We start from the raw sequence: 27,057 nt of genomic DNA on the forward strand, positions 1-27,057 counted from the left end.
GACATGAATCCACAGAACAAGGAGATTCAGGCTGAGGAGTACACAATTGTGAGTGCTCCAGAGTCTAGTAAATACAGTGAGTCACCCCAGAACATAGCAAAGTGTTTTTAATCATTAATTCAGCAGTTTAGTGCTGACGACAAGCTGCCCAAGTTTCGTGTCTTGTCTTACTTGCCAATATAGAAACTTTTTTTGCTGTTATCGTTTCTGTTCGGGACAGGCTGATAGACTTCGCCGGATGCTTGGAAAGGAGGAAGATGAAAATACTAAGAAACCAAAGCACATGTCAGCAGATGATTTAAATGATGGCTTCGTTCTAGATAAAGATGATCGGCGTTTACTTTCCTACAAAGTAAGAGATTTGGGTATTCAGCATCCTGAGTTGTTTAAAAATCACTTTTCAGTAGGGGTGTTCTCTAGTGAATTCGTCTTAGTGGTGTACTTTTTTGAAGGGAACTCTTTTTTTCTTTAAAAAGGCAGGTTATGCATGGTGCTATGTTTAGATGTTTACTGATACAATTAAATGTCAAAACGTTGTTGAGAAGACAGTAATTATATCTATCTACCTCACTTCCCTGGAGAAGGTTCACAGATAACAACATCAGTAAAATCAGCATTCTTTACTGTTCATTTTTTCACTTCAGCTGTTCCTTATCGTAGGTGAGTGGTTTATCTGCACACCTATTTTAATACAGTAGTACTCATAGTTGAGTTTTAAATGTCATTTAATGTCAAGTTGAATAGCTATAATTCACTTCATCAATTGTTAATTGCCTAATACCCCTCAAGCACTCAAGTTTAAAACAAAATTTCTTCCCACAAGGAACTTAGAGTCTAACAGTTGCCACAATTCTGAAATGTGTTCACCTTGAAACAGCCAGGAAGGGACCTTTAGAATCATAGACTTTTTAGTATTAGAAGAAATGTCCAAGGCCATGGATTCCCGCTTTTACCTGAAGCATAGATCCCCTCTACAATGTGCCTGACAAACAATCCTGCTCCACCCAAACATCTCCAGAGATGAATTCTGACTGCTCAGATAGTTTGATTTTTTTTAACCCCATCTGTTAAAAGCAAGCTCTTCCTCCCACTAAACTGCAATCTGGCCCCTTGCTCTGTCTCCTCCTTGGTCCTAGTTCTCCCCTCAGGGGCAAAGCAAGTTAAGTTTCATCATCCTCCATATGACAACCCTTAAAATATTTTACAAGATGGATCGTGTTCCCTCTAAGACCTTTTTTCCCAAGGCTAAACATTCCCACACCCATCAGCCAGTCCTCACAAAATGTTTTCAGATCCCGTTTCCATCCTGGTTGCTGGGCTCTTGTCACATTGGTGCTTGTCAGCATTCCTTATGAAGTGGAGCCCTCAGAGCTGAACACCATGTTCCACGTGTGGTCTGACCAGGGCGGAGAACAGCAAGACTGTAAGCTCCCTTGTGGACATCATGCCTCCGCTCATGCAGCCTTAGCACAGGGAATTGCTGGTGCATAGCTCACTGCCACCTCTTTCCCCCTGCCTCTCCCATCCACATCTCCCTTGCAACCTAGCACATCAGGTCAAGTCAAGTCAGCAAGCCCTTTTTAAGCACTTACTATGTCCCTGACACCATGCTAAACACTGGGAATACAAAGAAAGGCAGAGTTTGGGAGATGTGGAGGCCAGCATTGCTGGATCATGGAGTAGAGGGAGGTGTAAGGAGACTAGAGAGATGGGGAGAGGCCAGGTTACAAAAGGCTTTAAAGGCCAAACTGGATTTTTATGTTTGATTCTGTGAATCATGTGGATAAAAGAAAAGGCTGTAAGGCAGAGTCTGGAAGTGAAGTTAGTATTGTTATGCTTAACTGTTGGTAATAGATGCCAATAATGCATAGACCCTGCTTTAATTGTGCCCTGTTGAGATTACTTATGCTCAGACTCTCATCTTTACTCTTTTATCTCAAACATTTTGTCTTAACTATTGTGCCTACTGTATATCCTATGAATGATTGATTTTTTTTTTCTATTATAAGGATGGGAAGATAAATCAAGAAATAGATGACCCTAATGAGGAGGAACAAGCCCAAGAAGGCAGTGAAGAAGACAGTGAAAGGAAAGGAGATAAAGAGTCAGATACTGAGGATTCAGAAGAAAGTGATGCTCCAGATAGTCACTCCGACCTTGAATCAGATATAGATAGTGAGAAAGAAGACATTGTACATGAGAACCAAAAGAAAAAGCAAGTCCAGGCATCTGAAAAAAAACCAAGTGGTGCAAACCAAAAAGCAATGATAGAAGCTGCTAGATCTGAACTTCCATATACATTTGCTGGTAGGCAAACAAGCCGGGTTTTTCTTGTATCTTAGAAGACTTAGAAAAAGCTCTCATTTTATTAGTTCTCTACACTTCACGTTGTATATCCGTAAAGGAAAAATCAAATCACAAAGGAAATAACATACTTTTTATTTCGGCTTTATGTCAGTACCCTTGTACCTCTTCTGCATACCTTTTAGGACACTTTAGCTAGGTTAACATTTACCCATTTTATCAACCCCTTTATGTTGGTGAGCAGTGTCCCTGGGTGAGAACATGCTTTTGGCTATTGGGGGGTAGTTAGTGATAGAGAAATCCTGGAATTAAAGTCACTTTCCTTCATGACTGTTGGGCACTACCAATAGGCCAGTGCAAATCAGCCTCTTCTTGTATAAGACTTTCCACGATCACTTCCTAGTTAATATTGTTAAGCAGAAACAGTTTTTGTGGTATGTAGCCTAAGTTTGTTAGTGAAGAGGCTTTTTCCAAGCAAACTATCACTTAATCTCAGTGCACAGCCTTGGGAAATAAATCCTCCTTGATAGGCTCTTCCATGGAAAAGCCTTCTCTTTTTTAGACCTCTGCTGTAAATGCCAGATTATTAGTGTAGATAAAAAATGCCTCTTAGGTAGTACATGACTCACTCACTATTTGTACTGCCTCCTTGTCTCACCCTACAAAACTCCCTGGTTATGTCACCTAGATGGTTTTTTACTAATCCAGACTATGCTTTGGCCCAGTAAAATAGGGACTCTATCTGTGATCATGCTGTCTATCCTTCACTGTTTTTGCGTGGTGGCTCATCTACAATAAATAGCATTTATTGTGGTTCAGACATGGAAAACAGGAATCAGTGAAATATAAGAAGCCAATGTTGAGGGAAACAAGATGTAGAGGAGAGCTGAAGCAATAGTCTCTTTGGAAGATTTTCAGAGAGAGGCAACGTGGCATGATGGCTAGAAATCTGGCCTCATAGGAAGGCCTCAGTGAGGTCCAGTCCTGCCTCTGCCAGATATTGACCATGTGACCCTGGGCAAGTCAGCTAACCTTTCAGTGACCCAGGCAGTTCTCTGAGACCTTAAGTTGGAGATCAGCTTCCAGTCTGCATTGGTAAAGGGAGATTGTTCACTAGTAGGTTCCTGATATCCTAGGTCCTGACCAAAAGGTTTTCAGAAGTAACAACTTTTATATACAATTGTGTTGGACCCTTTCCTCTTCTATTACATCCATCATCATTCAGAAACTTGTGGGGCCTCCTCATTCCCTGTGGTATCAAACCCAAACTCCTCAGTTTGGCATTTGGCATCACCCATACTCTGGTTCCTCCTCTCCATCCAACCTGAGAGTTGACCGTGTCTCGTTTTGTACCTTCTGCTCCATACAGGCTGGGGTCCTCACTAATCACAATGCATTTCCAATTCCACTCTAAACTGATCCTCTGAGTCAGTATTGGAGTTGAGGGCCCAGGGGTAATATGGTGTGGTGGAAAGAACTGGATTGGCATCATCAGACAACCTAGTTCTGAGTCCATGTTCTGCTTCTTACCACCTTTGTGTATTGGATGCCTATCCCTCATCTGTAAAATCAAGGAGTTGAAGTAGACAATCTCCAAAAGTCTCTTCCATTTCTCAACACCATGGTCCTCTGAACTCTAGCTCATCCTCCTCTTTGAACATTTAAGATGATTCTCCATGGAAAAATATTTGGGGATCATTCCTTTAATGAGATTTTGGGGAATCATTCCTTTGATGAGATTTTTTTAGCTTATAAAATTCAATATGAAATTAAAATAAGCTTCAGGATTTCTTCAGTATAAACAAGTAACAAACGTTAAATATATTTATCCTTTTATATTTAGGATCTGCCAAAGGAAATAACTTCTTAGGATCACAAATCTGGAGCTAGAAGGAGCCTCAGATGCTAAGTCCAAGCCCCTCATTTTGTAGATGAGGACACTTAAGTCTTCGGAAGCTTAAGTGACTTCTTGCTGTCATACACACAGGTAGTAAGAATCAGAAGCCATATTTGAACAACTAGGTTTCTTAATTCCAGAGCCAATATGTTCTCCAGCGTACCACACTGTTTTTAAAGGAAATTAAACTTTCACTGTAATGGACATGATTATTCCTCAGGAACAAAGTGTTTTCATGTGCTTTTTGGATATACTGTTTATGAAACATTTTTGGTTATTTTTTTATAGCCCCTGATTCCTATGAGGAACTTAAGTCTTTACTCTCAGGAAAATCAACAGAACAGCAGCTTGTGGTGGTCGAGAGAATTCAGAAATGCAACCATCCAAGTCTTGCTGTGGGAAACAAAGCAAAATTAGAGGTATGTCTACGTGTTTGGGATTGGAGGACTCTGAAGGGCTGTGTTCCTATCTTAAGTCTTTTTTTATAAGACTGCTGTTGTCTGGAGTGGTTCTCTAAAGTAGAGTGGGCAAATGCTTTCACACTGCCCAGATCATTATCAATAAGGACTGATCAGGTGCTTAGCACATGCACAACCCCTCTAGGGACAATGGTGATAATGTTTTAAGTCTACAGTTTACTCAAGCACCACCCATTGTTGACTTTTTCTTTTGCATATTCTCCCTTCTAGCTGTTTCTCAGACTTGTCCTGCCCCTTTCCTTCAAATTCCACAGCCCTTCTTCCTGAATTATTAAATGGTCTTCTGGTCTCTAGACTCTCTTTGCCATGTATCCTGTGCACTATTGCATTTCTAAATTGCTTCTAGCATGTTAGCTCTTGCTCAGAATCCTTCATTATCATCAGATCAAATCCACACTTCTCAGTTCAGTTTTCAGGACCCTCCACAATCTGACCCTATCCAGTGTTCCCCTCACTCTTATAATATAACCTCTGCTCCAGCCATGCTTCTCTAACCAGCCAATAAACTTCAGAATTTCACTCAAAATTAACTCAGAATGATAGAGATCAATGGATTTGGAGTTAGAGGACCTTGGTTGAAATACTGGTTCTATAGCTTATTAACCTGGGTGACCTTGGGTAAGTCACTTAACTTCCTTAGACCTCAGTTTCCTTTTTTGCTAAGTGATAGTGACCTCTAAGGTCCTTTCAATTCTAATCTACAATTCTATGAACTGGAACCTATACATATTTAACCCTTCACTTTGTCCTCATTATCATCACTTTGACTGTGCTGGACTTGGAGTCCGATGAGACCTAGGTTCAGTTCTCAACTCCTGAGCTTGGGCAAATCACTCAGCCTCTTAGCCTTGTTTTGTTTTTTTTTTTCTTGTAAAATGGAGGTAATCATACCTATTGTCCCTATGTTGTTATATTGCCCAGGTCCTCACGTTGTTAACATTAAAGCACCATGTCAATGTCTTTCATTTTATTATTATTATGATGGCATAGTCCATGCTCAACTCTAACCACTCATGGCACCCAAATATAAAATGTGCATTCGCTGCGTTCAGGACACTGAGCTAAATGCTACAGGCAATATACAGTTACGGTGCCTTCCCTTGAGTTAATTATGGTACACAGGGATAAGACAAGTACACAAATACTTAAAAAAGACAGAGTATGATTGGTGACGCCAGACATATACAAACCAAAGGCATGGTGGTTCAGAAGAAAGGGAAATCACGTCCATTTTGGGGCTTAGGAGAATCGGGTTAGGCAGCATCCAAGGAGGGCCTTAACGGAGGAGCAGGGTTTTGGCAGGCATCTTACAGGGAAAGAACCTTTCAAGTGGATGAACAGTGTGAGCAAAGACAAGGTAGGAAAGGATGGGACTTGTTAGAGAGACAGAAGTAGTCCAGCATCTGGTTTTGCAAACTGCTTGTACGTTAGTTTTATCATTTATATCTTCAGTGACTACCCTGTGAATTGGGACAGGTGGCATCATTATTATCTCCATCCTACAGAGGGGGAAACTGAAGATGCCAACTTGCCCAGCACTAAACAGCTAATTCCATGACAGAGTCCAGACTGAAATACATGTCATAAAACATGTGACTCTTACCAAAAAGAAGTTTTCAGTTTAGTAGTTAGCAGCATCGAAGGCCAGACAAGAAAAATCCTCCAGCAGCAAAAACCTAAAGCAACCAGTTATGACTTACAGACATCTCCTTCAATCGCCCGCAGATTCCTATAGCACTTGGTCTGTACCACAAAGTTTAACCCTTAATGCATACTGTCTTGCATTGTTCAAAATTGTTTTATTTGTTGATCTTATCTTCTTAGATTGTTAGTTTCTGAAGGGCAGAGCCTTTGTCTAATGTTCATTCTTTATATCTGTATCTCTATACCTTGCCTACTAGGAACTAACTTAGCGTGAGGCAAAGGTGCTTTATAGATATTTGGTGACCATTTTGTTGTTTTGGCCTTGCTTTCAGCACAGTCTGTTGGGTAGGCAGGAGGGGAGAATGTGATCCAGGCTCTACAAAGTGTCCCAGGCGGGGCCCCAGGCTACCAGAGCTGCAGCTCCGCTACCACTTAGCTCTGAAACCTCGAGCAAGCCCTTCCCCTCTCTGGCCTTATCTGCCAGCTCTGTAAGATGAGGCCCTTAGACTAGGTGATGTCTGTCTCCAGGATAGCGATTATATTCTGTGACTCGGTGACAATAAGAGAAGAGTAAGTAAGAGAAAGGGGAGAGGTAGCTGAGAGATGAAATGGGGAGGAGGGGAGAGAAGGTGACAGTCTAGTCTAGCTTTCTTTCCCATCCTGGCTGGTCCTCAGTTCTGTCCTGTCTGCAGCTACTCTGATCTTTCTTCTTCCATTATTTTGATGCATTCCAGTGACTATGACCGAGAGTGAGGAAACCTGGGTTGTGTGACGGTGGTCAACTTACTTTCCCTCTAAGGATTTTGATTTATATACTGCTGTTAGTTTAATCAGTGAACCTTGAAATTACAAAGGATCTAGTCCCTCGATGTCTCTCCACATGTTTTTAGGTAGAAATCCTGGGTACTGATAGTATTTAAACTGGATGAGAATTATTTTCCTATTAATACTAATCAACATATCATTTTCTTGTTGATGTTCATACAGAAATTGTTTGGCTTCCTCTTGGAGTACATTGGGGATTTGGCTACCAAGGCTCCACCAGATCTGAAAACTATTGACAAGTTAGTTGTGTAAGTAAAACATGGTATTACATTGATCGAGATAGACTCTGAGAACTTGTGTCATCTTTAGAACCATCAAAAATGCATCCGGGATATTATAAAAGGACTAGGGCAGGGGTGGGGAACCTGCAGCCTCAAAGCCACATGTGGCCCTCTAGGTCCTAAAGTGCAGCGCTTTGACAGAATCCAAACCTCACAGAACAAATCCTTAAGGATTTGTCCTATAAAACCTGGACTCAATCAAAAAGCTGAACCCAAGAACCTAGAAGGCCTCATGTGGCTGTGAGGCCATAGGTTCCCCACTCATGGACTAGGGGTTTGTGTGGCCACGTATGTAACAGGTTATCTGTGCCCCTTAAATATTTGAAGTCTGTTAGACCAAGAAAGGGACCTTAGGAAACATCTGATTCAATCCTTATAAAGGAAGAAGCCATTGCCCAGAGAGGGAAAATAATTTACCCACAAGTCATATAGTGAAATTAGTGACCAAGTCTGAGTTAGAACACAGGTCTACTGGAAATCTATGGTCTTGATCACCTAGAAATAGGTGATCAGCAGATTATGAAAAAAGTGATTTTGGCCAAGATCTTCCAGGTGTAGCTATTAACAAGAGTTTAGTATTGAATCCAATCAATGAGAACTTGTAAGTAGCTTTACATTGGTGTCGCAATGAGGTGCTTTTTTGGTTGGGTTTTTTTTTCTCTCTTGGTTTTACTATCTGGAGTAGTTGAATGATGACTTGTGTTTCTGGTTAACAGGCAGTTGTACAGTCTTTGCCAGATGTTTCCTGAATTTGCAAGCAGCTCTGTTAAATTTGTCCTCAGAGACGTTGTGCATGAGATGGAAGAAATGATTGAAATCAAAGGCCGTGCAGCATTTCCGGGATTGGATGTGGTAAATAACATGTTCTGTTGAGTAAAAATTGGTTACTTTTCCCATAATGTACAACAGCTTCGACATTAAGTTCTCTTTTACATTTCACTAAAAGGCTAATTATTAGAATACAATGCAGCATTACTTCCAAGGCTTGTGTAGCCCCCAGGGCTTCATGAATAATCTGAAAAATGGAGTAGAATAAGACCTGGGAGAATTTTTCATGTACAGACAATTAACTAAAATGTTTTTAATAAAAAAAGCCTCAATTTGATTCAAAATCAGCAGGACCTTGATTTAATTTTGATGCCAAATAGAATTACAACAGCTCATTATGATAATGACTACTTAATTCTGTAGCACCATCAGCAGGATATTCCTCGAACTAGTAGAGTCCAAGGCCCTGACCAAAATAAAGGCTTGCCAAGTGCTTTCCTCCAACAGATCTGGGTGGGGGAGGGGGGCTTTAGCATCATGGCCACTAAGCCTATTCTCTAACTCATCCAATCTTAGGGGATCCTGCTCCAAGGTTACCGCCACACTCTGACAGGGCATCAGAGTAGGGTAGTAAGTAGGAGGAGAAGTTAGACAGTGTGCATTAATATCCCCGTTGTACTAAGGAGGTTTAGAGAGACTTGCTACCAAGTGTTGTTGATACCTATACTCAGATTTTCTCATTCCAAGTTCAGTGTTTTTCTTTTTAGACCACATCATCTCCCGTAAGCCCAAATTAAATTATTTTACTATTGGTCAAAAAAGCATGTATGGGTCTCTTTTTCTTAACAATAGCAATGTCAGGAATATCTGAATCACTGTTAAAGACTGTCCTCTTGATACAGTTGTATACAATGTTCCTTTGACTTCCATATGGTTTTTACAGATAAAAAGCCCTTGTGTTTAATGGCCACCCTAATGCATATTAGTACTAGCTTATTCCCTGACGAATTGGAGGGGGGAAAAGCACACTTTTGTTAGATGGGTCAGACTGATCACTTCCTGTGCTGTTATGAGGTCGTTCTAATTCTGTGGTTCCCCACCTTCTTGGGGGTTGAAGCCTTATCTTTTATGTAATTTTACAGTACCCCTGCCCTGCTCCTCAATATTTCAGTATGTTGTATAGCATGTATTTATTTTGTAAGTTAAATAGAATTTTTAAGTTATGATGTTTTGTTTTTTTTTAAAAAAAAAGGATTTCATGAGATTTCTTGGAGTACTACAAAGCTAAGGTCAGAAATTAGGTCTTACAGCTTGTTTGCACCTAAGGCCAAATAACTCTGTGTGTATGTGTGTGTGTGTGTATCATAGATATTAAGATCATCACCTACCCTAAACCCTATTAACCTTGAGGAGAATAAACTAGATTTATTTAAAATGAGGTCTTGTCCAAGCATTTTATCACAGAATCACAGAATATAAGGACCTTAGAAGCCACCTAGTTAGATTTTTCTTCTTTTTATGGAGGAGGAAACCAAGGGACAAGATCCTGCCCAAGGCCATCCATCTAAGAAGCAGCTTGGCAGGATGTAGCCCCTGTCTCTGGCTTCAGCTCCGGCCTTGTTCCACGAGGCCGGACTGCTCAGGGAAGACCTAGAGGAATTTGATCCTTTTGTAAAGTGAACAGAAATTTAATAAACACAGGTAGGGAGCCAGAAGAAGAATGTTAAGGTTACAGTGAGGCACAACCCATAGCTGTCGGGGAGCAAGAGCAAGAGACAACCGTGGCATGCCCCAGGTAGGAGTGGAGCCATTTTTATTCCCTTTAGGAGTTTGAGCCTGATTATTAAGCTCTTTAAGTATCTGGTTTACTAATCAGAAGCCTGGGAAGATGATATCTGTGCTCCTCATAAACCAGTTATTTGGGATAAATTGTTAGCCCTACTTTGCTAAAAGGTAACAATGATCAGTAGCAATTCTCCTTACCTCAATCCTAAGTAAAGGCAGGAATCATCCTAGTTCCAGATTCTTTTTCAAAGCAGAGATAACATGGTTCATTCCATTGGTTATAATTCTTCTTTACAACTTGCCTATTGTATAAATAAGTTTAATGTGAAGGCATATGTAAAACCTGTATCAGACTACATGCTATCTTGGACGGAGAGGGAAGGGGAGAAAATTTGAAACTCAAAAACTTGTGGAACTGAGTGTTGTAAACTAAAAATAAAAAATAAAAGAGAGAGAGATAAGTATACCAAAAAAAGTGTTAGAAGAAAAGGAAGGGAGTGGAAGTATCTTTCTGCAGATTTAGTCCCTTAGGAAGAGATAATTAAAGAGTTGGAGAGCTAGAAGGTAGTTCAGTGGACAGGTAGTCCAGCTGTTACCCAGGTAAGGAATCCTATCCACACTCTCACCAAAATGTGACTATCTAGCCCTGCACACCTCCAGGGCAGAGGTGATACTACCCCAGTTGTTAAGAAATTTTTCCATAGCTTAAGCCAGTATCAGTTTTCCTATAATGCCATCTTTTGATCCTAGTTCTGTTCTGTTAGGCCAAACAGAGCAAGTCTAATGGGGGATATTCAAGAGTACCTTTTGACTGCTCTTGTAACTCTGTAATATAATATACAAGTCTGGAATTTTAAAAAATGTGATCTGTAGGCCATGTTGATGTTACTGCAAGAGGTGGAAAAGGAGAGGTGCCTAGTAGTCTACAAGAGACATCAGGTATGTCAGCGCAGCATCCATTGGCTAAGATGTGCCATCCTGGCCACCAAGTTGTTGCTACTCTTATCAAAAATATATTTTCAGCAGTATTAAAGCAGGGAAAAGAGGCTTCTCTTTCCATTGAATGTGGTTAGTGTCTCTGTCAATGCTAATGATAGACTGTCCCTGGAAAAGACAAAAAAAAAATTTTAGTAGTCGACCAGCATCTCTGCCAGAACTTAGCAGACTTTTACAGCTCTTTTCTTTCAACAGCCCCGTGAGGTAGGCAGCAGAAGCATTAGTAGCCCCATTTTAAGGAGGAGGAAACTGAAGCTCGAGATGAGATGATTTGTCCAGGGTGTTTCCAAGCTGGATATCAAACTCTGTCTTGTGACTCCAAGGCCGTGTAATCCAGTGGAACAATTGGTCCTATGTCAGCTTTAGCCCTTGTAGTTTCACACCCCACCCCCACACATAGGAATTAGTCAGGGATTTCCTTGGTTATGAATCTTCCAGATTAACAGTTATATCTTTTAGAATAATTGGCCATCTGGAGGGGGCCAGAAAGGGAGTGGGATAAAGACAAAGGAATGATTTTTCTAAAGAGTTAACAAGTAGTATATCTAAATGTATTATAAAACATTTGAAAAAATTCACACTAGACCTATAGGTGTATGTTACCCAGCTTTTTCTGTGCATTTAATCCATATGTCCAAATCTGAGTGCTTTTTAAAAACTGTCTCCTGCTGCTTTTCTAATCTTTTGTTAATAACAAACTTTTTCAGCTCATTTATTTGAAAATTACTGGAATATTATTTCCAACTTCGGACTTCTGGCATCCAGTAGTAACTCCTGCCCTGGTGTGTATGAGTCAGATTCTCACTAAGGTATGTCATGAAATGTTTAACTTTCATCTAAGACTTTTGCCATATATCCTTTTTTTAAAAAGGTAGCCCGAGATAGTCAAAGCATCATAGTTCATATTCTGATAAACAAGGTTTTACTGCCTAGTTCTCCTCACAATTAGCTGTTAAGAATCCTGCCTGCCTATATGAGGAGATAGCCTTTGAAAGCCTGAGAAGGCTGCAGCGATTTCTTAGGTCATGTCACTGACGTCAGGATAATAAATGCTTTCAGGCTCAGTCCTTGAAGCTCCATGTTCCAGATAATGCTGTGACGCAGGTTGGAAAAGATAAATTTAGCAGCTAGAGATTAAAGGCCAGGGCAAAGGGTAATCTTCAAAAAAGGTCATTTTAAGTTGGTAATAACTGGCTTGTCTTGTTTTGTTTTGCTTCCCTCTGTTGGCTTTACTAGTTAAAACAAGGCTTACACTTTTCACTTCAAACTTCAGTACCCCAATGGCCTGTGTTAGTATGTAGGGAGGATCTGCAGTTGTAAACTTTATCTGTGATGGAAAAAAGTCGCTTATAGTTGACCTGTACACTGGCTGTATAAGTTAATCAAACCTATTGCTGACAATTTCTTTTTCTAAAATAGTGGCTCAGACCTTTTTAATGTACTCTCCATTAGTGCCCTGTCACATCGCTTCAAGACGTTGTTAAAGGACTGTTTGTCTGCTGCTTATTCCTGGAATATGTGTCTTTGTCCCAGAGGTTTGTACCTGAACTTATTAACTTCCTAGCTGGGGTGCTTCACATAGCCACTCCCAACAAAGGTACTCCAGGTGAGTTTCTTTAAGACAGTAAGTAAAATTCTGTCTCCTTGTTAAGTTAAAAACTAAAGCCATTATTTTGAAATTTCTGTGTTTTCAGTTTTATTTTCTAAATTATACTTTGAACTTACACAATTTCTGCAGTCATCACAATAGGTGAAAGAGTCTTATTTCTAACAAGGGACTCTGAGGTTCTTTCCTGTGTCAGTGTAGCGGGCTTCCATTTCCTAGGTGATACTTGGACCATTCCCCCATTCTCATTGTCACATTGTATTAAAAAATGTTTTGCAAAGAACACTAGGTTTGAAGTCAAGAACATGGAATCTGTTGCTGGCTTTCCCTCGCTGTGTGATTTAGAGCGTATTTCTTTTCTCCCTGGAGGAACTAAAGTTCCTTTTTAGAATGAAAATCATTTTTTAAGATTTTAATTTGTTTTTATAAGCATTTATTACACACACACACACACACACACACACACACACACACACACACGTTGAAAAAAGAAAGAGAAAACCCTCACAACAAGTATGCTCAGTCCAGCAGAACAAATTCCCACATTGTCAGTGCCCAAAAATCTCTATCTCATTCTGCATTTTGAGTCCTCCTCCTCTCTGACAGGAGCTGGGCGGCAGGCTTCGTCTTCATTGCAATGGCCGAGTTCTAAAGGCTTTCTTTTTAGTGTTGTCACTGTATAGATTGCTTTTCTGCTTCTGTTCACTTTACTCTGCATCAGTTCGCAGACATCTCCCCAGTGTCCTCTGAAATTACACATTTCATCATTCCACAATAACAGAATAATATTGTTATTGCGTTCATATGCTACAGTATATTTAGTCATTCCCCAGTAGGTAGAGCGCCCCCTAAGTTTCTAGTTCTTTGCCACTTCAAAAAGTTGCCTACAAAAAATGTTTGTTTATATGGCGGGGGGAGGTTGGGGGGATGGGAGGGGTGGCGGGGAACTTGCAGCCTTGAGGCCACATGTGACCCTCTAGGTCCTCAAGTGCAGCCCTTTGACTGAATCCAAACTTCACAGAATAAATCCCCGTCATAAAAGGATTTGTTCTGTAAAACTTGGACTCAGTCAGAAGGCCACACCCAAGGACCTAGAAGGCCATGTGTGACCTTGAGGCTGAGGGCTCCCCACACATGGTTTATATGGATTGTGTTCTGCTTTCTTTGATCTCTGGGGTATAGACATAGTCATGGCATGGCTGGGTCAAAGAGTATGAACGGTCTTGTAACTTTCGGGGCCTGCTTCCACATTGCTTTCCAAGAATGCACCAATTAACAGCTCTAATAACAGCGCATTTGGGTTCCCATTTTCCTCTTTTGTCATCTTTGCTGTCGTTGATGGCTGTGAGGTAAAACCTCAGAGCTGCTTTAATTTGCCCCCCAGCTGTCCCAAACGACATGAACGGGCAGCTATCAAATGAAGAAATCCAAGCTATCAACAACTGTAGGAAAAGACATTCCAAATCTCTAATAATTATCTCTAATAAATTAAAGCATTTCTCATGAGTCAAGAAGTCAGGAAGTCCCGTGTTCACATCTGGTTTCAGGTACTTACTAGCTCTGTGACCCTGGGCAAGTCACTTAACCCGTTTGCCTCGATTTCTTCAACTGTAAAATGGTGATAGTACTAGCACCTACTTTGAAGGGTTGTTGTGAGGACTGAATGAGATAATATTTGGAAAACGCTTAGCACACTGCCCATCACATAGTAGGTACGATGCTCATTTCCTTCCTGCTGCAGTCTGTTTATTGGGGGAATGGCTCTTAGGCATCTACGTTTGAACTGGCTCTAGATGTACAATATCTTGAAAATGAAACTTTTTAGAGAAACTTGCTGCAAAGATCTTTCCTAGATAACTTTCCCTTCTAATTTTAACTCATTAGATTTGTTCGCGTAAAAACTTTTTAATTTTATGTAATCATAATTGTCTGTTTTACCTTCTCTGATCTTCTCTCACATCTTTGGTCATGAACTCTCACAAATCTGAAAGGAAATTTCTTCCTTCTCTCATTATGACATCACCTTTTATGTCCACATCACATGTTCATTGGGTGTCGAGTGTCAGATGTTGGTCCATAGCTAAGTCTATACCTATGCCAAACCTCTTGGCAGTTTTTGTCAGATAGTGAGTTCTTAGCCACTGGCTGAGGTCTTTGTATATTTGTATAATTCTATATATTGTGTGCCTAATCTGTTCCACTGATTGATCTATTTTTAAAACTGCCCCAATTCCTCTTAATAATTACTGTTTTGTAGTATAATTGGAGATCTGATACTGCTAGACCGCCTGCCATTCTACTTTGTTTTATTATTACACTTGAGATTCTTGTCCTTTTGGTCCTTCACATGAATTTCTTTTACTAGTTTTTCTGGCTTTATAAAACAATCCTTTGGTAGCTAGGTATGGCACTGAATAAATAAATTAACTTAGATACTATTGTAATTTTCATTATATTGACTTACCCATGACCAGTTAATGCTTCTCCCTTTATTTAGGTCTGTCTTTATTTTTGCACATATATTTTATAATTTGAGTCATATAGTTCATGGATGTGTCTTAGTAGATATACTCCCAAATATTTTATAGTTTCTGTACTTAGTTTGAAAGGGAATTTTTCTTTCTAGCTCTTCTTGCTGGAATTTGTAAGTAATATTCATGAATGCTGATCATTTATATGGATTTATTTTATATCCTGAAACAGCTGAAATTATTAATTTTTTTAGTTAACTTTTTAAGCTCCCCTAAGCAAATCATCACATCATCTGCAAAAAAGGATAATTTTGTTTCCTTTCTTCCTTGTTTAGTTCCATCAATTTCTTTTTCTTCTACAGCTGGGACTTCTTTGATGAAATTTTCACTTGTTTCCATAATTTGTGTTGCCAGATAGGTGATTCTTGGCACTAAGCCTTTATCTTTTATCTTTTGCAATATCAGCTTCCAAATTCTCCCTCCTTTATAACAGCCATTGTCAAAATTGATGTGATCCTGACCATGGTTCCTTGATACTTGAACTCTTTAGTTTTGGCTTCTTTAACTCAGAAGCTCTAGATTTTGACTGTGATGTTTCTGGGAGTTTTCTTTTTGGTGTTTTTTGTTTTCTTTTTTCAGGAAGTGACCAGTGTGTCCTTTCTATCTTCACTTTGCCTTCCAGTTCTAAGAGTTCTGGGCAGTTTTTATTTGTAATTTCTTAAAATAGGATATCCTGACATTTTTTTGTCATGATTTTCAGATAATCCAAATTCTTACATTTTTTCCCTCCTTGACCTGTTTTCCAGGCTAGTTGTTTGTTTTTAAAAAATATTTCTTGAATTTATATATACACATTATATATATTTTTTCTTTTAACATTCAGTTCTTTTTTATAGTTAAATATCCACTTCATTGTTTAATCAGTTCAGAGACTTCAGTTCTTGGGCAAGGTTTCTCATTGTCTGTTCTAAGATAACAATTCTCTTTGACATTCTTTTGTCCTTAGCTGTCCCATTTTAAATCTTGTTTCATCTCTTCCAGGTCCTCTTGTAAGCCTTGCATCCAGTACACTTTTTATTTTTCTACTCAAGGCTCTACTTGGGCTTGTGGAGTTGCTCTCTTCCTTAGGATTTACCCCGCATGCACCTCTCAGTCCAAGGAATTTACTCATAGTATTTTGTGTTTTCCTTGTCTTGCTTATCTCAGCCACCTTGGTGTCTAGATTGGGTCAGAGGAGAAGGGACTTATGCTTGGGTCTTAAGTTAGGAATTCTTTAGCTTCATCTGCTTCCGTGATTCAGTGCTAGGTTGTCTGAATGCTGAGTTGGTCCGGGGTTGCCTGGATGTCTCCGAGGCCTTTTTCTGTGGTGGTGGTAGTGGTGGAAACTCCCAGGATATCCGAACACTGGCCTCTGCTCAGGGCCCTCCTGTTATTGCCATGGGCCTTGCCCTCAGTACTGTACCCCTTCCTGAATTCCACAGAGCCTTTCTCTCCCTTTCTCTTCCATCAGTGTTCAGTTCTTGCCATGGGGCTCTGGGACCACTCTTTTCTGGGCTCCCAGAAGGGACCATTCTCCAAATGCTTTGGGGCTGCTTTGTATTGCACTTGCCAACTACCCCAGCTTGTTTACTTCTGCATTTATGCAGGAGTCCAGCTTTCTTCTGTATACCATGGCTGGATTGGGGGAGTCTTCACATCATTCTCCTCATTCCTTTTTTAATTAGGACACTTTAAAGCTTTATTGAGGTGTTTGCAGGGGATCCTCCCCTTCTACATCTCCCCTCATAATCTGTTTTTAGTACATTCCTCACAAAAACTCAGTGAAATAGGTGGTATTATTGTGTCTTATAGATGAGGCTACAGTACTGGAGTTCAGAACTGAAGTCACATGGCTAGGAAGTGTCTGCCTGCTTTTGAGCATTGTCTTCTGACTTAATCACATTGTTTCTCTTATGACTAGTTTCCTTATCTGTAAAAGAGCAGTTGTGCTGAATGGTCTCTGAGGGGCCTTCTAGTTCTGAATACTGTGAATCATGTGGCCAAGTCCAGGCCATTCCCATCATCTCCCACTGCTTCCCTCTGTTTTATCTCGTGCAAAGAAAGAAGGCAAGAGGCGAGGAGAGTCAGATACTCTGTTCTAGTAAAGCCCTTAATCCCCCTGTTCTTTCAGTCTCCATCTATCCCAACAGCCCCTCTTATATGTGCCTATGTGCTTTCAGCTTGTAGACCTTTTGTCTGTGACAAACAATGCAGGGTTGGAAATAGGCCAGCATGGGCCCCCGGGTGCATCTGGTGTTCTTGCTTCACAAGGACTTCAACATGATTCCTCATGACCCCAGTTGTGTGTCTTTGAAATGATCATGTGTCCTGGATTTAGAATTTAGGGTTCAAACCCTTTGGTTTGACTTTTTATATCCAATAATGTTCACACAGTTTTTCTTGATATTTAGGTTATACCCTGGTACATCCTTTCAAACCACTAGGAAGGAATTCAGAACTGCTCCTTGTTTCTGATAAGAAAGATATGGACACTTGGCCCAAAAAAGGGCTCCCTCTCAGTAAAGTGAATGGCCTAAAGGAAAGCAGTGAAACAGAAACAAATCACATCAGGTATGTGGAACAATCTGAAAAGACTTTATGGAACTGGAAGGAAATAAAGACTCTAAGGGCAAAGCTAGTGCTAGAGTTGTGAACTGGAGTCGTTGTCCATGTTTTGTTCTAAATTTTCCAGATGGTGATAACATTTCTGTTTGGAAAGCGCTGTGTATTCACAGAGTACTTTCTTTACCACAGTGCTCTGGGGGAGATAGTTCGGTTCAAGTCAGTAAACCTTTATTAAGCATTTACCTGGTGCCAGGTATTGTGCTAAGGCTGGGGATGCTAATAAGACAAAAAAAGGCAGTCACTGCCCTCAAGGAGTTATCAGTCTAATGGGGAGGACAATACACAAAAGGAAGCTGAAAAGCTTGGAGTGAAAACCAAGCAGAGCTACTGTTGGAAAAGCAAGATAACTCAAGGATTACTTTTCCCATTTTACAGATTAGGAAACTGAGGCCCAGAAAAGTTAAGTGACTTGCCCCTGGTCATATAGCTAATAAGTGGTGGTGCCCCTCCCCGGGCTCTCTGACTGCAAGTCCAAGGCATTGTCCTCCTTCCTCAGGCTCCTGTGGTGTTTGGGTGACTGGCTCCCTCCTTATCTGTTACCTTTAGTGCAGACATTTACTTGGCTCTAACAACCAGCATAATTTGGGACCCTAGCTCAGTCCCAGAGACAGCCACCTGTAAGCATATATTGGCTCAGCTGAAAATGGACTTGTGCCCATGGGACCCAGCGTGGAAAAGCCAGCAGATATGTTGGCAGAGGCTGTTGGCAAGGCTGCTCTGATAAACCTTGTTAATTTTAGGTAATTTGCCACAATGGTCCTACTGTGCGCGCGCGCGCGCGCACACACACACTTTGTGATATTTTAAACCCTTCCTAAGTGTCTCAGGAATAGTGTCACTTCTCTTTAAAAAAAAAAAAAAAGAGGGATTTTCTCCCTAAGGTACTTGGTCTAGGCCTGAAGCATATCTGTTTGACTGTGGAGTGAAATTAGTGTGCATTTTTCAGGTTGATTGTGTTTTCCCGCATCCTTTCCTTCTTATTCAGGGGCATGTGTGTAATTTTCCAGATACTGTCTATTCTTAACTCCTTGGCATGTCTGCCTAGTAGTGCTCGTCTCAGTATTGATTTCATCTGTTTGATAGGGCAGGCTGCTGCTGCTTCCATGGAAAAGGCATGGATATTTTAACAGTGGCTGGCTGGAATTAGCTGGGCTTTCTTTAGTTGTATCGACTGTTTTCAAGATTGTCATTAAAGTTCATTTTGCACTAGGGCCACCAGCGTCTCTAAGGTAGTTAAACCAAGTTTGTCAGAACTGTTGAACCTGAACGTGTGATTCTCCTGCAGATTATCGTGCGTATCTGTCTGCTTACACCTCATTAAACGGTGCTTGACTATGTACGGCACACTGCCGTCTCTTCCTGAAGTAATGAAGCCTCTCAGCGTCCTCCTTACAGAGCACATTCCAGAGTGTGGATACCCCAGAGAGCTGCAAGTGAGTACGGCCCTAGGGTCACAGAGCTGGAGAGGTCGTCCAAGGTCTCCAGTCCGACTCTCTTTTTACAGAAGAGGTTAAAGGACTTGCCCAAAAGTCACCCTGGTAGTAAGTGTTGGGGGTGGGATTTGAACCTGGGTTATCTCTCTCAAGAGTCAGTGCTCTTTCCACTGTACCACTCACTTGTGTTCCCTTAGAGCACGGGTGGTGAACTTTTGGCCTCGATGCTACATGTGGCCTCTAGGCCTTGGGTGAAGCCTTTTGATGGAGTCCAAGTTTTACAGAACAAATCCTTTTATTAAGGGGATTTGCTCTGTGAAGTTTGGATTCAGTCAAAGGGCTGCACTTGAGAACCTAGAGGGCCACATGTGGCCTCAAGGCTGCAGGTTCCCCACCCCTGGCTTTAGAGGGTTCCAGTGGGGTTCATCTGGGAAGTGGGAACAAGTGCATTTTTCAACTACAGAATCACAGAACTCGAGTGTTGCAAGGGACCTCAGTAACTATCCAGGACAATCCATAGGTTATAACTTGTAAAATTTAGTATTTTTCTTTGATGTAATTTAAATCTACAAATATCGAGGAAGCTTTTCTTCTGGAAGGTGTAAAAATGGATAACACAATAGTGGCAAGCTTGAGTTTATCTTTGTACCATTGTTTAATTATAGATTTGGCTCAGAGGAGTTTAAATCATTGAGAATAATTTCTGAATTGCTTCTCACTTGAAGAACTTTTAAATTCTTATAAGAACTACCTTGGCAAGATCATTGCTTTCTTGGCTCTTCAAGTCAACAAGGCATTTCTTGGCTTGTGGCAGTTTGACTTTGAGCAGTTCATACTTATGTGAGTAGTGTTTAGAGGATCATTCCTGTTTATGGCAGACAGGCAGCACACACATGAACCTATTTCAGAAATTGGATTTCCGATTGGGTTCCCCATCAGATTTCTCCACCCTGCTCCCATTCTCAGTCTGGCTTCCTTCACAGGATTTTTACTAGCTCAGGCATATTGGCGGCAGCAGAGGAGAGAGGGAAGGATGAGGTTGACCTAAGTAGAGCAGAGGTTTGAAAATTCAGTTCTGCAGATATTTCCTGAATGCCTGCTCTTTGCAGAGCCTTGAGGAAGACACACAATTTAGAGAAGACACGATCCATGATCCCTGCCCTCGTGGAGCTTACGGTGTAATAGAGGCATGGGAACACAGATACCTGAGTATCAAGGTCACGTGTTGAATGCAATCAAGAATTGCAAGATAAAGTTATTATTTTATTATTATTCTGAAGGCCGTCACTGGCCTGGGCTGGGGGCTAGAGTGTTAGGGGCGTTTGAGTTGTTTTAGAGAATGTTGAGGAAGGTGATGACAGGTAGAAGGACTAATAGGAATAGCGAGTAGCATAAATCGAGGCATAGAGATGGTCAAGTGAAGGGCATGATTGGGGAACAGGAGACCATAAGGTCCTTGAGGACTGGGACCTCTAGTACCTAAGCCCATTGCCTGATGTATAATAAACCTTAATAAATGATTGTTGAGCTGACTTGACAGTCTGATAACAATAGTAATGATAGTGAATATTCATGTAGCACTTTGAGGTTTGTAAAATTGTCTTACCTGTATTATTTCATTTGATTGTCACAGCCCAGAGAGGTAGGTACTAATTATGCCCATTTCGTAGATGAGGAAATTGAGGCTGAGAAAAGTTAAATGACTTTCCCAAGGACAGTCAGCTAGTAAGTGTCTAAGGCAGGATTCAAACTCAGGTCTTCATTAATCCAGTTCCAATGTTGTCAGCTGCACCACCTCTTAGAAGCCAGCTTATGTTGTGGAGAGTAGTATGAGATAACAGCAGAAATGGGGGGTATGGGAAGGATGGAGGGAAGGAAGACCAAAGGACAATATAGCTTTCTTTGGTGGCCAGTAACCAGAAGTGCTTGGTATTTGGTGTTCATTCCTTTCACATGACCAGTAGAAGAGGAGCCCAGTGGCCATGGCCTTTGGGGCAGTACACGGGATGGGGGGGATGGGCATTCGTGGCTGGGGGTGCAAGAGCCCCTCCCCTCAGCTCTGAGGTCCCTGCCTGCCTTCAGCGGACCTTGGAGGTTTCCGGACTCTGGAGTGAAAGTGTAAAGGAGGATGGAAGGTGAAATCATGCTGGTGGGAAAGGGGCAAAGGCTCCTTCCTTTAAAGCAGAAATCGCTGTCTTTAGGGGAGCTCATTCCTCTGCCTGCTACAGAAACATTTACGATGACAAGAAGGGGACAGAGCAGACCTGTCTGGATCAGTCACTTTAAAAGCCTTCAAGTGGCCCAGAAGTCTCCTCAGAATTGTCTATGAAAATCTACCTTGAGAAGCTTTTGAATTCTGTGACCCCAAGGAAACCTTAACTTTAGAGACCTTACAGCATTATATAGGAATGAGAATTTAGATTAAGAGGAAGCCTGTGCACCAGGCTGGAATGAGTTTTTTAGCCACAGCAAACTCCCAAAAGCAATCTACTGAGTCAGGGAAATTTGGCAGTCTGTGTCCGTGGGAGGAATACTGCCAATGACAGAATTACCATGGCTGAAGCAGTGTGGTCCTTCCTTAACATGAGGTAACACAGTCACCTAAAGTAGAAAAAGATGTCAACAGACATTAACTGACCTTGTGAAACGAGCTTCTTTGTTTTTTTTAGGAGCTGTGCCAAAGCATATTACAAGAAATGGAAAACCAAGGCAAAAACTATCAGCCTTTAGTATGCGAAAAGAGCAAGCCAGTGCCTCTGAAGCTCTTCACACCCAAACTGGTGAAAGTGTAAGTGTGGAAACATCTCCTGTATGTCAGTCTGAGCCTCTGGACCACAAAAGAGGGCTTCCTTCACTGATTTTTCTGTTGATTCATTGAATGAGTGCCGATTGCTGTTGGGAGGTGGGAGCATTAGAGATGTTTAATAAAACATAGCTTCTGCCATCCTGAAACCTCAAGCTTTGCTGTGGTGATAAAAGAAGCTCATCCCATTAGATGGTTTGCTGTTCTGAGAATCCTTTGACACTCAGATACTCACCTAAGGTCTTGCAGGGGATGTGTTACATTCTGAGCTTGACCGCGGGGAAGAATAAGCTACCGCTTCTGGCCCAGGACAAAGGTCTGGTGCCAAACTCTGAGAAATCTGCCCTGTGTCCTTCGGAAAAAATCTCTGCAGACCTGTCTTTCACCTACCTAATACCAGCTTTTCCAATTCTAGCCTCGAGTTCGGAAGAAAACAAGGGAGCAGTAAAGAGGAGCAGGAAAGGAAAAGATTAATTCACAAGCATAAACGTGAATTTAAAGGAGCTGTCCGTGAAATTCGCAAAGATAATCAGTTCCTGGCCAGGATGCAGCTTACAGAAATCATGGAAAGGTAATCTCCATTTGTTTTGGCATCACTTTGACCTGTTCCGTGCTCCACTTGGCTTTCTCCCACAATTCCTGAGCCAGATGGAACGATACTAAGCTCTGAGACCATGTTGTTTGCTTGCCCTCATGGGAGGTGGTGGCATGCAGGTGCCATTCATCCATAGAATCTGAACTCAGAACTCAGCTTTAGGCAGCCATGAGAGATGAATGGAAGAGCTATTTGGGTCCCTGACTTTTTTTTTCTTGCCTCCTTCACTCATCCAACACATTTCCAAACTGGATAGTAAGAAGACTTGAAACCGTGTCACTGTGAGACAAAGTTAAAGGAGTGGAGAGGGGTATTTAACCTGCAAAAGAGACAACATCACTCTCTTTAAATGTTTGAAGTGTTGTCGCAGAGGAATGATTAGATTTATCCTTTTTTTACTTCGGGGTGGTGCAGAAATAGTAATTGAGGTAAACATTTTTTAGGGACCTGCTTTGTGAAAGGCACTGTGCTGAGCACTGAGGATACAAGGAAAGACCTAAAACAGTCTTTGTCCTAAAGAGCTTAAATCCTCCAGGAGACTCAGCATCGGGCAGATGGGTGACGAGACAATAATTCTGAGAAAAAGAGCACTCCGTTACTCCTGAGGATCAGAAAAGGCTTTGCATTGGGCCTCTGAGGCAACTAAAGAGCCTAGGAGTTGGAGGTCCCAGGCATGGGTGGTGGGGGCCCCTGTTGGTGTGGATTATTGAGTTTAGGGAACACCTAGTAGCTCAGTTTGCCTGAAAGTTGAATTTGTAAGAAAAGTAGTATGAAATAAGCCTGGAAACACAGGCTGGTGGTTCCCCCGTTGTGAAGGACTTTATATTCACACAAAAAGAGGTTATATGTTATCCTAGATGCCATAGGGAGCTGCTGAAAGATTTTGAGTTGGGGGGTGACATGTCTGCAATTTAGGAAAATTAATTTGGCAGCTATGTGGAGGATGGATCAAAGAAATGAAAGGCTAGAAGCTGGCACCCCAAGTCAGAGACTTTCCAGTGGTGCAGAGAAGAGGTGAGAGGCCCAACTAGGGGGATGGCTGCAAGGGATGCTCTAGAGAGCAGATCAGCCAGACTTAGCCACTGCTTTGATGTGAGGGGGGACAGAGGCTGTGAGCCTGTTTAACCAGAGGGATGAGGTGAAGTTCTGGAAGAAAAGTGAGTTATTTTGGACATGTTAAGTGTGAGATGACAGAAGGACGTCCGTGTAAAGATATTGCAAGCCGGCGACTGCATTGGGAACTGGAGTTCAGGAGAAAGATTGTAGGTGGTGGGTGTGTAGGTTTGAGAGTTATCTCCATAAAGATAATCAATGAACTTTCAAGGTACCAAGAGGAAAAATGATGTAGAGAGAGAAGGCAGGCAAGAACAAAGCCGCAGCGGAGAAGGAGATGGACGGCCGTCTAGCAAAGACACTTAGTAATCACTGTTAGACTGGTAGCGGGAGAGAGTATTCAGGATGTCTAAAGCTGCAGAGAAGTCAGGAGGATGAGGACTGAGAAAGTCATTAATTAAATCAACTAAAAAATTACAGATAACCTTGGAGAGAGTAGTTCAGTCAAGTGATGAGATTGGAAGCTAGATTTAGAGATGAGTAAGTGGTGAGGGAGTGGGGACAGCACATGTTACTATGCCCTTCTGGGAGTTTGCCTTTGAAAAGGAGACATAAGACGTTAGAATACAGAGCTTGACAAACTCAAGAGAAGGTTTGGGGGGGTGTTGTTTGTTTAGTTTTAAAGGTGGGGGGTGTTTGTAGGCAGACAGGAAAACCAGTGGTTGAGGAAAGATTGAAGAAGAGCCAGAGGACAGATGACTGAGGGCAGTCTCCTGGGCTCAGGAGCATCAGTACAGAGGTAGGTGGTGGCAGAAAGGGCCACCTCCCCTCTAGAAGCCAGAGGAAAGAGCTTTGAGGTGTGGAGCAGGGAAAGAGGGAGTCCCGGCAGGGGAACATCCTGCAGGAGAGGATTGATGTAGAGCAGCGATAGAATAACAAGACTGCCTTGTGCAGCCTGAGCCGGATGGAGATGTAGCTATTGGGACATACCTGACAAAATAAAAAATACAGTAAAACACAGATAACATTGCATGTTAAAACTTCAGTCACTGTGCTGCCTGCGGGGATCCTTATCCTCTTTGTGTTTGAATTTTACATGCTTAGTGTCGAGCAATTGAGAAATCTGGGGTAGCAATTGCAGAAAATGTAATGGAAGAGTCTGTCAGGGTTAAAAAAAAAAATGCTGTGCAGCAGTGAGAGCCCAGGGGAGCTTAGAGAAGATAAATAGGTAGCAGCTTCTGGGCTAGTGAAAAACAGTGTTTGGAGGGTGTTAGGGGACAGACTTCAGGAATTTCCTAATCTTTGACAGTGAATCTGACAGTAAAATTGGATGGTGATATTGTAGAAGAGCATTCATGCCTCAGCTAAGAGTCAGTCTGTAAGACTTCTAAGGTCCCTTCCTTCTCTAGAGGATTCTAAAGTCCTGTAGTATTGATAAGTTTGCTGTGTAAACATTTATTGATTACCTACTGTATGCAAGCTTAGATTTAAACTGTTTCTGAAGTAGAACTACATAAAGTCAAAAACACTTGATGTATTCTGTCATATGTTCTATCTCTTGGTCTTATTTGTACATTAATTCTATATTGTATTTTTATTTTGTAGGGATTCTGAACGAAAGCGAAAAGTAAAACAACTTTTCGGTAGCCTGGCAACCCAGGAAGGTGAATGGAAGGCCCTGAAGAGGAAAAAGTTCAAAAAATAAGTTGTTTATGAGTAGAAAATAATTTATTTTATATTTGTACGTAAGCCAAGACTTTGGAATTCACAGTGAATTTTTTTTATCAAGGTTCCGTGGATAGAGTTATGCTTCTCCACCCATTGTACAAATACAGGCTCTAATGTACACATTGGTACATCGCTGTAATCAAGTCAATTCCTTAACTTAAAATATAAATGACTTTTGGTGTATTTTTGCAGTTTAATAAAACATCAACCTAGAAGAAAACTGGTTAATTTATAACTTTGGATTAGTGGAGAGGCTCCATGAAGGTTAACCAGCAGGCCCATTTCACTTCAGCCTCCTTCTCAAGTCCACTCAGACCCTTGAGTCCTTAGAAAGTCCAGAATGGGGAATGCAGACCTTACTGACTGACTCATGACCTTGCAGGGCGTCAGAGTTACAATGCAAAGCAGCAATTCTCAGTTTGAAAGTTGTAGGAGCTTGGATTGAGGCGGGCTGAACCTAGGACTGTGTAAAAGTTGTCTCCTGATACATTGTGGTAGAATACTGATTCAGGGATTGTGGATCCCTACTAGGGTTCTCTATAACTATAGGAGAAAAAGACAAGAATTCAGAGCTTACACTTAGGCTTCAAGTGTTAGGATTTTAAAGAACAGGAGACAACTTGCTTACAGAGAATCAACCTAGTTATAAGCCAACAAGCATGTATTGAAGGCTTACTTACCATGTGCTAGGCAGAAGGACATGTGCCAACACAGTTACTTAGGTCCCCTGTGACCTGCTTCATACAACAGGCCATCTCTTATGTGACTGTCAGTTCTTATGGGACCGTAGGCTGACCCAAGTAGACCCCAAACGTTGAAGTTTACAAAACTTTACAATAAACCCATTGAATATACAAATCAAGAATTAAGCCAATGGAGATACACACACACTTTAGTAGATATGATTCCTTTGAGGCATAAGGATTACATTTATGAGTTCGTCAGCCAGTCTGCCTGTTTCTCTCCACATTTACCCTTCCCTGTGGGAGAAAGGGCCCAATCTAACCAGGCTGCCTCAAAAAGATCCCTTTGGGCTCTTCAGTGTTTATAAGGAAGAAAAATAACTGAGCAGTTCTTGGTGTTGACAAAGGTGCAGAGAAGTTATACTTTTTAAAAAAATTTATTAAAACTTAAATACATAATAAGAAAAAGAGACATGAGAAGGGAAGAGGGGAGAGAATTTGGAACTCAAAGTTTTAGAAACAGATGTTCAAAAACAAAAAAAAAAGGTTTTGCATGCAACTAGAAAATAAGATATGCAGGCAATGGGGCATAGAAATTTATCTTGCCCTACAAGAAAGGAAGGGAAAAGGGGATGAGAGGGGAGGGGGGTGATAGAGGGGAGAGCTGACTGGGGAACAGGGCAACCAGAATATATGCCATCTTGGAGTGGGGGGGAGGGTAGAAATGAGGAGAAAATTTGTAATTCAAACTCTTGTGAAAATCAATGCTGAAAACTAAATATGTTAAATAAATAAATTTAAATTAAAAGAAAAAGAGACATAAACATGTTGAAACTTAAATATAAAAGAAAAAATGTCATGTGCACCACAGAATATAAGAGGATTCAAAGTATATAGTAACGAATTTCCATTTCAAGAAAGCCTGTCTATTAAATACATTGTGTTGAGAGCTGATCTTTTCTCTGCTTCCTTCTAGGTCGTCTTTTGTTCTCTGCTATATACTTTTAACTTTGTTCTCTTTTCCTCCTTCCTTCTCCCTTCC

The 27,057-nt window shown here is 41.2% G+C and overlaps 1 protein-coding gene across 1 annotated transcript in view; it reads left to right on the forward strand.

The window, feature by feature from the left end:
* Positions 1 to 25,552, forward strand: part of NOP14 (NOP14 nucleolar protein) — a 52,916-nt gene extending 27,364 nt beyond the window's left edge. The window contains exons 7-18 of the mRNA XM_036764733.1: positions 221 to 352; positions 2,010 to 2,307; positions 4,490 to 4,620; positions 7,312 to 7,397; positions 8,147 to 8,282; positions 11,687 to 11,788; positions 12,432 to 12,585; positions 17,507 to 17,666; positions 19,006 to 19,153; positions 21,823 to 21,941; positions 22,372 to 22,527; positions 25,210 to 25,552. Coding sequence (XP_036620628.1) covers positions 221 to 352; positions 2,010 to 2,307; positions 4,490 to 4,620; positions 7,312 to 7,397; positions 8,147 to 8,282; positions 11,687 to 11,788; positions 12,432 to 12,585; positions 17,507 to 17,666; positions 19,006 to 19,153; positions 21,823 to 21,941; positions 22,372 to 22,527; positions 25,210 to 25,309 — 1,722 coding nt within the window. The 3' untranslated portion in view covers positions 25,310 to 25,552. The remainder of the gene's footprint in view (positions 1 to 220; positions 353 to 2,009; positions 2,308 to 4,489; positions 4,621 to 7,311; positions 7,398 to 8,146; positions 8,283 to 11,686; positions 11,789 to 12,431; positions 12,586 to 17,506; positions 17,667 to 19,005; positions 19,154 to 21,822; positions 21,942 to 22,371; positions 22,528 to 25,209) is intronic.
* The last annotated feature ends 1,505 nt before the right edge of the window (positions 25,553 to 27,057 follow it).

This window comes from Trichosurus vulpecula, chromosome 6 (assembly GCF_011100635.1).
Source record: "Trichosurus vulpecula isolate mTriVul1 chromosome 6, mTriVul1.pri, whole genome shotgun sequence".
Classification (NCBI taxonomy): domain Eukaryota; kingdom Metazoa; phylum Chordata; class Mammalia; order Diprotodontia; family Phalangeridae; genus Trichosurus; species Trichosurus vulpecula.